The following is a 12,070-nucleotide window of genomic DNA, read 5'->3' on the forward strand; positions in this document are numbered from 1 at the left end:
CGCCGGGTGGGCCGGGGGCGCCGGCGGGGCCGGGTCGCCGCGGGGAGGGGGCGCGGCGGGGCGGGGCGCGGCCGCAGCCCCTTCGCGCACCTGCTCGCCCGGCCCCGGGGGACCCCGGCCCCTGCGGCCCGGCCCTCCATTGTTGCCGCGGCCGGGGAAGGGGGCCGGGGAGGCCCCGGCGGCACTTCCACTTCTCGCCTTCCCCAAGAAGGGGCGACGGGAGGACAAGACCCTCCAAAGGAGACAGGCCCCAAGTCCCCGAGCCGGGACCGCCAGGGGCAGGCCGGGCCGAGATGCCCCGCGGGGCGAGGGGCAGCGGGGAGTGGCACCTGACCGCGGGGAGGCCCCGGGCCAGGGCGGCGGCGAGCTTTGTTCTTGGGGGCGCAGAGCAGGGGGGGCGCCTCGCACGTCTAGCGCTCCGAGAGGCTTCTGCCTGGCGCGCGCTTTCGAGACGGCTCCTCCAGCCAAGTTCACGGGCGCTCGGGCCTGCGCTGGCCCTACGGAGACCGATCCCGGCCGGGGCCCCGCTCGGGCCTGGCTGCGGCCGCGGTGCCGCCTGCGGGAGTCCGGGCGCCCTCCGCGCGCCGCCTGCCGGCCTGTCATTACCGGCAGGGTGTTTACTGGGGCCAAGGTTTGATAACAGGAACCAGCCCTCCAGAACTGGCTGTAAAGAGGAAAAATGGCCCCAATCCCACTACTGGGGAGTCCTTTTAAAGCGACAGGGCGTCTTTCACCGGGACTTCGCCCTGGAGGGCATTCTGGGGGTGGGAGGATGGAGAAGAGCCTCATTGGCTGATAGGGGCAAGGAACCCCCCCACTAAGGTCCCCCCACCATCTCCCTTCCCACCCACCCCGTGAACTGCTCAGGAGCACATTTACAGAGCCCTAATTAGATATTCCCAAGTCCCTGACGAAGTCCCCCAAAGCCACACTATACACTGAACACATCATTCCCATTAATACTCACATCACCGAAGTAATGCTGACACACGTACACACATGGTCACCCACAATAACACTGCCACATGTGCACACACATCACCCACAAGGGCTTGGACATCTAGGACCGACACCTACAAAACGTCCTGCCACATGGAAAAATGCAGCCACCACTGACGGTGGCCACAACATAGACACAGCCTTGCACATAACACCGACATGCACTGTTCTTTACATGCTCACTGTTGGACGGTCACCTACAGATTGTCATCCAGAGTAACTATAACAACCACAGATCCATAAAGGCCCCAACACATGTACCCACAGACACCACTATCTACAATATCAGACACGCACACATAGACATCCAAGTGCCCTCCCAAGCAGGGACACACCCGCACATGCAGTCACCCACAGTCAACCTGACACATATGGTACAAGATCCACAGAGATGCTGACATCTAACAGCAGGTCACAATAATCTTGACATACACACATACAACCCCCCCAAGAACAAGCCACACATGCTGACACACGGTTCTCCACAGTAAAGCTGACCCTTCTGGACACCCACAATGACACTCATCCACAAAGAGATATGAACACCCCAGTGACCATACACCCATAGTCACCCCCCCCAATGCTTGTTTATGCACCTAGACACCTGGACACCTACAACAATACAGACACACAAACAGGCACAATAACACATGCACACAGACCCACAGGGAAACTATACAGGGACACACAAAAATCTCCAGTCATCTGGACGTCCACAAACCCAACAGTTGTTTACTGAGCATCTGTTCCATACCAAGCACTGTTGGAGCACTGAGCATACAGCTGAGAACAAGAGCAAAGTCCCCGCCCTCCCAGAGCTGACATTTTAGTGGGGAGTGGGGTGGCAGGGACACCATAATCAGATGACGCAGACTACAGTCACCCCCATTGACACCAACAGGCGCCAGCCACCCACATACACTGGTTCACACATCGACCTGCAATTACACACAATTAGCCTGACACACACCCACAGTAAACGCTGACATTCACACACAAACAGAAGCCTACAGGAGCACTGACGTGCACACACACGCACACACACAACTGGCAGAGAGACAGCCACCCACTGTACCACACACCCATCTGGATTTACAGACACCCACAGAACACCCAAAGTAGCCCAGCAGAGTAGCTCAGACCCAAAGCCCCCCATTAACAGGACCATAAACAAACACTACCCCATGTTCTTGCAGATGGAGCCCACCCTGCCCCAGACCCAGGGTCACCCTGCACCATGAGCCTCAGTGGAAGTGTTTAAATTTCCATCAACCAGGCCCCCTCCATAGCCCTCAACCCCAACCTGGGAGAAGTGGAAGCTTCCTCGCCTCCCCCAGCCCTGGCCCCACATCCTGCAGGCCTGGGAAGGAAGGTCGGGCTCCACCTGCCACCCAGAGACTGGGTGGGAGGACAGACGAGCCCCTTGTCTGAGGACCCCCCACAGCTGGAGAGGAAGATGGGAAGTCGGCATGGAGAGGGTGGGTGGCAACCTGAGATGCCACGTAGGTGTCACCATCACTGAAATGAGGAACCCCTGCCCTGCCCGCTAGGCTAGACAGCCTGGGGTACCAACGTGACCTCATGGAGACCCCCACAGGGCTCTTGCTGTCGCTACATCCCCCACAGTGGGCTCTTTGTTTGCCAGGTCCTGGTCACATCCTCCCCTGTGTCTCCCCCAAGCCCACGCACGCGCACACACACGGAGGGAACTTATGCACTCCAGGACAGACGGGGGACATACACACACTTAAGGATACCTGCAGAGGGACCCACACCAGGGCATACAACGCAGGGGCACACAGAGGCACTCATATAGGAACACATGCATGGACATACTTACAGAGACACACAAAGGGACACACAGATCCACACACACAGATGTACACAGGCCACCAGACACCCCTGGGAGCTCTGAGACGCTGGCCTCACTCCCTCCCTCTTGTTCTTCAACTTGACAGCAGGCAGAGCTGCCTTTATCCATCGCCTGTCCATCTGCCTCTGCTGGGACCTTTCACCTCCGACCCTGACCCCCAGACCTTCACCAGCTGCTCTGCCTTCCTGGTGCTAAGAGTGGGGGTGGGGCAGGGCCCTGGGTCATTGTGGCTTCTGGAGGGCCGCCCCCCACCCCAGACAGACCCTCCCAGCTGTGGGGTGGTGTGAGGGGTTCCAGGGACTAAGGATGAGGAAGAAGCAGAAAGAGGACCAACCATGAAGTGCCCTGAAAGGCACCCCTCCTCTGCACAAGGGCCCCCCAGAAGGCCTCAGGACGCGTTGGGGGAGGAACAATCAGCCCAGCCTGCGGGCCCCAGGGCCAGACAGAGCTGCAGACAGACAAGGGGAGGCGGGGCTGCCGACACCCTCAGTGCCTCCCCGCAGAGGTCCAGCCCCAGACGTGGAGGGGACAGGCGCCGACCGTTACCGGTCACACAGGGGAGATCGGGTGTAAAAGGACAGACGTACACAGGCGGACCCAGACAGTCCAAGGCAGACGCACATGCAGGGTGGGAGACGGTAACAAGTACAGGCGCGTGAGGGGCACAGCCAGACCCAGACAGGCGACCCCGGGCTGACAAAGAGACAGGCGGACCCAGACAGACACCGAGGGCGGGAAGCCTGCACCGAGCACAGGCAGACAAAGGGAGACAGTCAAGCCCCGGGGTGGGTCTACCCTCTATCGTCCCTCCCCTCGGCTCCAAGCCCCGCCCTTTAGCTCCAAGCCCCGCCCCTTGTCCCATCCCTGCCTCCTGACCGCCCAGACCAGACACCCCCGAACGTCTTTCCTCTTTCTTGGGGAGACCCCTTACAGTGACCTCCCTTCTTGGCAGGTCAAGGCCAAAACCCTCAGAGGAAAGACGCAGAAGCAGGAAGGACGCACCAGAGAAGAAGTGTCTGGGGGAGCACCGCCCCGTGTGGCCCCCATGACAGATGACCCCCCATGACAGCTTCGTGGTCATCACGAGCAAAGCTTTTGAGGGGCCGCTGAGAGTTGTTCTGGACTCTCAGAGCCTCGCCTTCCTCATCGATAAGATGGGTGTCCTAATAATGGGGGTCATCATCTTTATTCCCAACTCACCCCGCTCCCCGAGTTCTGAGTATTTTCCTTAGCGCCACGATCCTCGAGGCTGGAGACCCGCCATCTCCCTCGGCAGGGCCTGGATACCTTGTGGGGCGGAAAGAGGAGCAGCCCCGGCCGCTACCCTCCCACCCCCATCCCGGAGCCTGCATCCTGCCATTGGGTAGGAACGTGGCTAGGCCCGGGCCCGGGGCCGAGAGGGCGCGCTCTGGGGAAAGGGCTCCATACGGTGGGGGGCTCCGCGGGGGTCTAGATAGGACGGTTTGGGGGTGGACCGGGTCAGGGAGGATCTTGGGGGGGGCTGGGCTCCATGGGGGCGCGGTCCAAGGGGGTCCAAGAGAGCGGGGTTTAGAGGAGGGACCTGAGGGGGCGGGGCTCTGTGGCCTTGGCCGCTCCCGCAGGGGCAATGCACTGGGAGCCAGGAGGGGTGGGCTCTAAGGGGCTGGGCCCGGGGACGAATCTTTGGGGAGCTGGTCTCTTTGGGGGGCGGGTTTCACGGGGGTCGAGTTTGGAGCAGGTTCATTGAGAGTACACGGGAGGGCTTTCGAGAGGGTGTCCTAGGGACCGGTAATAAGCGGGTGGGCTCTGAGGGGCGGGCCGGGGACGGGGCCTTGGTTGTTGGGTTCCGAGGGGTGGAGCTCTCGGGGGCGGGGCCTGGGGGGTTGCACAGGCTTTAACCGCCTCCGCCGCCAAGGGGCGTTGTGACCTCACCCGAGCTCAGCTCACCTGGGGTCGCTGATCCACCTTGGAGTTATGTCAGGGGATCCTTAGGGGCTCAATATTCCCCTCAGCGGAACGGCCGGGACCGGGAAATTTGAACGCCCCTCCCCAGGCCGCCCTGGGGTTCCAGACCCAGTTGGTGGGGCAGCCTCCCCTTTCCCTGGCCACTGCTTGGCTGGAGTGGGTGAGGGGGGCGAGGAGCTGCAGGCCTAGGCCTGGGCCTGGGCCTGGGCGTGGGAACACGGTGGGAGGCAAGGCGCTGAACTCTGTGGAGCCCCTGAAGGGAGGGAGGGACCGAAGGCCATTTTAGGAATATGAAATGGGGAGGGGTCACCGCAGCCTGTTTTGAGGCCCAAGGGTGGACGACCTTGCACCCCACGTCACGGGGGAAGGCAGTCCCACCGCGTGGCCGTGCCCTTGGGTGCTGACTCCAGGAGGGTATGAGTTCAGTGCTGCGATGCCTGCAGACTGGTTGGCTTCTCCCCTGTCCAACACCCACCTGCAAAGTTGAAGCCTCGGACAACCCTGAGGGGGTTGTGATTCATAAACAATCTTGCTCCGAACAGGGATAAGCTCCTGGAAGGTATTACATTGTATTAAAATGACTTGTTTATCTCTCTGTTGCATCGCTGCCTCCAGGGGTCAGGCCCAATGTTGCCAGACATGCCGGGGCCACTTGCAATCCCTCTCCACGGCTCACTAGTAGTTCCCTTTGGCCTCAGTCTCCCCAACTGACAACGGGGGGGTCATCTGCACCTCCCAGGGCTGTTTTGAGGATTACTTGAGTAAACTGAGCCAAGCTAGCACACCTTGGCATCTATGTAGCAAAGGCTGCATAAACATTACTGTTACTTATATTTGCCTCCTGCTTTTCCCAGATCTAGGAGCAGACAGTTGGCAACTAATAACTGTGTGCTGACTTAATGAGTCGAGGGGACCCTTACTCCTTTCTCCTTGCCCTTCTCCCTACCCAGTTCCCTGCCCCACCCCCCACTCCTGGTCCCTGAGAATTTGCCAAGGGTTTGGGGGAACATTCAACCTGTCGGTGAGTTTGGGCAGCTCAGGCAAACCATCGACCGTTGAGTGGACCCCGAGGCCTGGAACTGCCGTCCTCCCGTCTGACCCCCCACCTTCCTAGGGGGGCCGGGGTGCCCCCCAATGCATCCTGAGCACATTCCCTCCCTTAGGCCACAGCGAAGGTCACAATCAACATTCATTGTTGTCGGTGGGTTGTGAGGACGGAGGCCAGACCCACCGGGGGATGAATGTCACTGTGGCTGGGCCAGACACAGCTGAAGGGGACAGGATCCACCCCAGACTCCTCCTGTACCTTGCCCCGAGTCCAGCCACTCACTCCTTGGAGAGGAGGGCTGGTGTCTGGGATTCTGATGGACACAGACTGAATTTGGGGAATAAATCCTGGAGGGTTGGGGGGAGGGGGGGTCACAGGCCGGAGCAGGGTAGCTGAGAAACTTTTCTGAAAGTGGGTGGTGAGTTCTGCTTTCTGGAGAGCTCAATAAATGTTTCTTTTCTTGAATGAATGAAAGAATGAATGGATGGATGGATGATGGATGGGTGTGTAGGTGGCCCCGCTTCTCTCTATCCAAGTCCTGGGTCAAGCTTTCTACCCTCCTAGTCAGGTGGCCAGAGAACCCTGCTTTGCCCTCTGCGCATCCTGGGGCCAGCTGATCCCTGGACCTGGGAGTCTGTGCCCCAGCTGGGTGACTCTGGGGCACACCCCACCCTTCTAAGACCAAGCTGAGGTCTCACTTGACAGGAGGGGGGTGGAATCAAAGAGCTGGCAAGTTCTGGGGGTCTCTCTCATTAGCCCTGCCAGGGCCCCTCTATCCCCTATCCCCCTACCTCAAAGAGTTTTCTCTCAGTCTCTCTCCACCCCAGGGACAGACTGCCTCCCCCAGCACTAGCCTCATGGGGCTCCAGTAACTGAACAGAGGAGGCAGATGTTGCACTTTTTCTTTCTTTTTTGGCAGCTGTCCTGTAGAGGATCTGAACCCTTGACCTTGATGTTGCAAGGCCCACGCTCTAACCAAATGAGCTAACCGCCCAACCCCAATATACTTGTCTTTCTGAATAACCCAATCGGCAGGTAGCATCATATCTCAGTTCTTGCATTAAATGGGGGTCCCACTGAAACAGTGGGTATGAAAACTCCCTGAGGGAGGCCGGAGCTGGAAGGCGTGGTCCTTGTCTCCCTATCCCGTGAGCCAGGGGCCACTTTCCTTCCAGGATACACCAGTAGCATCAGCACCCCCTCCCCCCTCCATGTAAAGAGCCCGGGCCACCTGGACCCACCCCAGCCCAGGGGAAGGAAGAAGTTACTAAGTTACTGCTTACATCAATGCTTGTCTTTGGGGCTTCCCAACCCATCCACCCACCCCCATCACCCAGTGGAGCAGGAAGGGTAGGCCAACTACAAGGAGGGGGAGGATAGGCCCTCCAGTGCTCTGAGGGGGTATGGGGGGTGTGTGACTGCAAATCCCTCGGTGCCCTCTGTAGCCAGTGTCCTGTTACTCCCCAGCCCATCCAGAGACCAGGTACCTCTTTGGCAGGTGCACTGATGGGGGGTGGTGGCAGTAAGCCCCCCCCCCCCCGTGAAAATAAAGAACCTCCCATAGCCTTCTCCCACTTCACACCCCCTTGGAGGTAAAAGGAGGGAACACACAGTCCAGACTCCTAGGCTCCAGAGAGGGGAAGGGAGGGGCAGAGAGGAGGGGGCAGAAGGAGGGTGCTTGGGGCAGGCAGGGTTTCTTCTCTCTCTGCCCCTCTGCCTGGCACTCACTGCCCAGCCATGGGGACCTTCGACCTATGGACAGATTACCTGGGTTTGGCACGCCTGGTTGGGGCTCTGCGTGGGGAAGAGGAGCCCGAGACCAGGCTGGACCCCCAGCCACAGCCAACACCAGTACCAGAGGCTGAGAAGCCCAGCCCGGAATCCTCACCAACCCCTGAACGCCTGTGCTCCTTCTGCAAACACAACGGCGAGTCCCGGGCCATCTACCAGTCCCACACGCTGAAGGACGAGGCGGGCAGGGTGCTGTGCCCCATCCTGCGCGATTATGTGTGCCCCCAATGTGGCGCCACGCGTGAGCACGCCCACACCCGACGCTTCTGCCCACTCACCGGCCAGGGCTACACCTCTGTCTACAGCTACACCACCAGAAACTCGGTCGGCAAGAAGCTGGCGCGGCCTGAGAAGTCGAGGACACAGGACGTGGGCCACCGCCGAGGAGGAGGAGGAGCAGGAGGAGGAGCAGCAGCAGCCGCAGCAGCAGGTGCCTGTGCACGTGGCTGGGGGGACCTGCTGTGGGAAGGGGGTCTGTCCCAGGCTCATGGTTGAGCCCACTGGGGCCTCTATGGAGTGGGATTAACCAGAGGGTTGCGGGGTGACCATCCATGTAGAAGTTAGACAACATTCTCGAAGTGTTGACAGGGTGGGGATGCTGGGGCCAGGCTTGCTGTGTGATCTTGGGCAACTCACTCTCCCTCTCTGGGCTCATGCGGGAAATGCAATCCTTTCCCAGGTGTGTGGGGCATAGCGGTGGGCAGTTAGAAGCTGTGTGGCCTCGGGAGAGTGCAGCGCTGGTAGCGCCGAGGTCGCACGTTCGGATCTTATATGAGGATGGCTGGTGCGCTCACTGGTTGAGCTTGGTGCTGACCACACCGTGCCAAGGATTGCGATCCACTTAAAGGTCAAAAAAAAAAAAGCTGTGTGGCCTGAGAGAAGTTGCCCAGCCTCTCTGAACCCTGGTGTCCTCATTCACCAAATAGTTGGTGTGCCTGTTCGTTCCAGGCGCTGGGCTGGGCCAGCAGTGAACAAGGTGGACACGGTGGAAACACAGGGTGTGCTGGGTGCTGAAGGGGGAAGTCTAGAAGCACCTGATCCAGATGAGGGATCCGGGAGGTCTTCCTGGAGGAAGTGACTTCGGGAGCCTAATTCAGTTCGTTGCAGGGCTGGGGAGTGTGGCCCAGGCACTGGGTCTTGTTCAGGAACTTAATGGAGTTCAGTGTGTCTGGGGTGAGGAAGGATGTGTGCTTGTATGGTGAAGGGGGAGGTTGTCAGATTTCGGGGACAGCAGAGGGCCTATGGGTCCTCGAGTGTCACCTTAAATAGTTAGGACTTGGGCACTGGGGAGCCACCGATGGGGTGAGAACAAGTCTGCGTTTTAGAGCGTGTTAGACCACGGCAGAGAGGAGGGAGAGGCAATGGCGAAGCCGCAGTTTGGACGGCAGCACCCTGTTTTAAATTTACTGTGTGCAGATCAGCTCAGGAGGGCAGCTAGGGCTGAAGTTTAGGATAGAGCTGGGCCCTGTGGGGCTCTCCTCAACCTAAAACCACGGGATCTTGTTCATTAAATGCAGATTCGGATCCCCTAGGTGTGGGTGGGGTCCGAGTATCTGCATTTCTTTTCTTTCTTTCTTTTTTTTTTAAAGATGACCGGTAAGGGGACCTTAACACTTGGCTTGGTGTTGTCAGCCCCACGCTCAGCCAGTGAGCCAACCTGCCATCCCTATATGGGATCCGAACCCATGGCCTTGGTATTATCAGCACCACACTCTCCCGAGTGAGCCACGGGCCGGCCCCGAGTATCTGCATTTCTAGCCAGCTCCCCAGACCAAGGCTCGGGCTGAAACTGCAGGGGTTATTATTATAGAGGCAAAAGATCTCAGTTCCTATGGGGTTTAAAAACAGAAATCCATTCTACCAAATTTAATTCCTTCGAGTGAGTCAGCCAACAGAAGAAGGCTGGTCTGACGTGATGGTATCGCAGCCCGTTTTGATGTCGCGTTTGTGCACCGCCTCCCCCATCAGACTGAGCTCCTTGAGGGTGGTGGCTGGGATCGGACGCAGTGAACATTTGTTTAAAGTATGAAAGGCTGCTTCCAGAGAAGAGTGGGGTTTAATGAGGTCCAACTGGGAGACATCAGATGTTGGGGGGTGGGGGAAGGGAGAGCCGGCCGGTTAGCTCAGCTGGTTAGAGCGCAGTGTTACAGCACCAGGGTCAAGGGTTCGGATACCGGTCTGGCGAGCCGCAAAAAAAAAAACCCCAACACCGTGACCTCAGACTTTTTCGCTCTTTACCCCTTAAGTCCGAGGGAGCAGGAAAACTTGTCTCCCAGGGCGTGGAGGGGGGGGCCCTCACCACCAAGTATAAGGGGCATAACAGATCCGGGGGCCCCGGTATTTGGCAGCCACGAGGGGGCAGCACGGTCGACGGAGTCGCGATTTCTGTGCTTTGTCTCCAGCTCTGGGTCCCGCCCGGCCGCTCGGGGCCGGGAATGTCACGGGGCTGCTATCTCAGGAGCAGCGCCTAGGTGGCGCCAGCGCCCCGGCAGCCCTGGAGGTTGAACCGCAGGTGCGTGGGGAGCGTTGACTCGTCCTCGCCTGTGATTAAGTGTTTCTCTCCCTCCCGCTCCGCTTTTAACATTCCAGGTTCCAGAGATGCCGAGAAGTCTTCTGGACCTTCGCCCTCTTCCTGCAGTCCCTCCACTTCGGCCTAGGAGGCTGGCGGAGGGAGGACCGGGATGCCGCCTTCACCAGCAATGGGGACCCAGGCTCTGTGGAGGCTGGATTTCGGCAGAGATCCACCCTGCGAGGACCCGACCTTGGGCCGTTCCCCCAGCCTGGGCTCGAGGCACGGCAGGGGGTGGGGGTGAGGGATGCAAAATATAGCCCCCGTGATGAAGGAGCCAGCCGTGCTGGGGCACCCCTACCCTCCCTGCAGGCTGCCCTCTTCCCAGCGCTGGGCACCTAGTCCGCGCTTAATAAATGCTTGTGAATGGGTCAGCGTCAAATGAGACCGGTCTTGGGACAAGGGAACGTGAAGGTTGCTAGGAAGAGTCCTGGAGAAGGCGGTGGGAGGTGGGGAGGGCCTGGAGGCACCTCATTTCTCTCCTGGCTGCATCAATCGCTAGGTGTTACCCAGACCTCTCGCAGTACCCCACCCCCCCTGAATTTCGGTTCACGCTGGGGCGCGGGGCGGAGGGGCGGCGGTAAGGTGCTTCTTGTGGAGAAACAAGAGTGGGCGCCACAGGGCGGTTGTGAGGTTCTGAGTTGTCGCCCCAGCCCCGCACCCCTGAGCAAGCCACTTGCCGCTGGGTCAGCATCGTGAGGCCTTTTCTAGGTCTGGTGTTTCCAAACTCCCAGCCAGCCACCCCTGCCAGCTTTACATGCAAAATAGGTGTGCTCGCTCCCCTCCACCTGTACTAGAGGAGGGGTTGATTTGAGGGGAGAATCGAGAGAAAATTAAACCTCGGTTTCTCCCCCCAACTCTTCCTCACTAAGGAAGCCCTCAGTGAATGTTCATGTAACCATGGATGCCCCAGTGACGAGGGGCACAGAACCAGCCACATGCTGGCAGCTCAGAGTGAGGGAAGGACACCTGGGGGGTAGCAAAGGAGACTAGGTCCTGAAGGGTCAGGCTGGCTGAGGCCTTGGATGGGGGGACAGTGTGTCAGTGAGAGCAGGGAGGGGGGAAGGGACCTGGTTCTCCTGGGGGGCTGCACTTTGGGGGTCCTCACACCCCATCTGGCACCTCCACCTGTAGATCCTATCCTGCTGGGGCAGCAGGTGGCAATGCTCAGGGGTTCAGCTGCTGCCCCTCCACAGTCCCCCAAACTGGCCCAGGGCCTGGGCTCCACCCCCAGCCCACAGTTTTCCAGAATTGGGGTGGAGGAGCAGGAATTGGACTTCACAGGTTCCCTCTGCCCTTGGCTTTTCGACTTCAGCCAGGACCTGAGGCCACCCAGGAGGAGGGCTGGGGTGAGCTAGGGACAGGAGTCAGCCCTTGAATGAAGCCTGCCACCCAGGCTTGGAGGGGAGAGGAGAGGAGGTGGCAGTGGGAAGTAAGAGAAAGGAAACAGAAAGGGGCTGACCTTTAGCTGGTTAGAGTGCAGTGTTATAACACCAAGGTCAAGGGTTTGGCTCCCCCTACTGACCAGCTGCCAAAAAAAAAAAAAAAAAAAAGGAAACACAGAGGTGGCTTCTCAGTGGCCCCAAGTGTCTGTGAATGGAGTTCAGAGACGCAACACCCTGGCCACCCCTCCTGTGTGCAAATTGAATTTCATGAGCCAGAGCAGCTGGGGCTTGAGACCTGGGGAAATGGGCATGTTCTGAAGGGCAGGCTTCAAGGAAGGTGCCGCAGGTCCAGCCAGGAGAGCGGTGGGGGTCCCTACCCACCTTGTTCCCCTCCTGAGCTGCATCACCCAGGTGTCAGAAGGCAGAGTGGGAGGAGGACCCTTCCTTGGCTGTGGGAGTCA

General features: G+C 59.3%; 1 protein-coding gene across 1 annotated transcript; it reads left to right on the forward strand.

Annotated features, from left to right (window-relative positions):
- The first annotated feature begins 7,601 nt into the window (after window positions 1–7,601).
- Window positions 7,602–10,606, forward strand: NANOS3 (nanos C2HC-type zinc finger 3). The gene is made up of 2 exons (XM_063112719.1): window positions 7,602–8,085; window positions 10,245–10,606. Exons 1-2 carry the CDS (start codon window positions 7,602–7,604, stop codon window positions 10,310–10,312), a joined length of 552 nt encoding a protein of 183 aa, XP_062968789.1. The 3' UTR covers window positions 10,313–10,606.
- Window positions 10,607–12,070: the final 1,464 nt, after the last annotated feature.

This window comes from Cynocephalus volans, chromosome 10, assembly GCF_027409185.1.
Source record: "Cynocephalus volans isolate mCynVol1 chromosome 10, mCynVol1.pri, whole genome shotgun sequence".
NCBI lineage: Eukaryota > Metazoa > Chordata > Mammalia > Dermoptera > Cynocephalidae > Cynocephalus > Cynocephalus volans.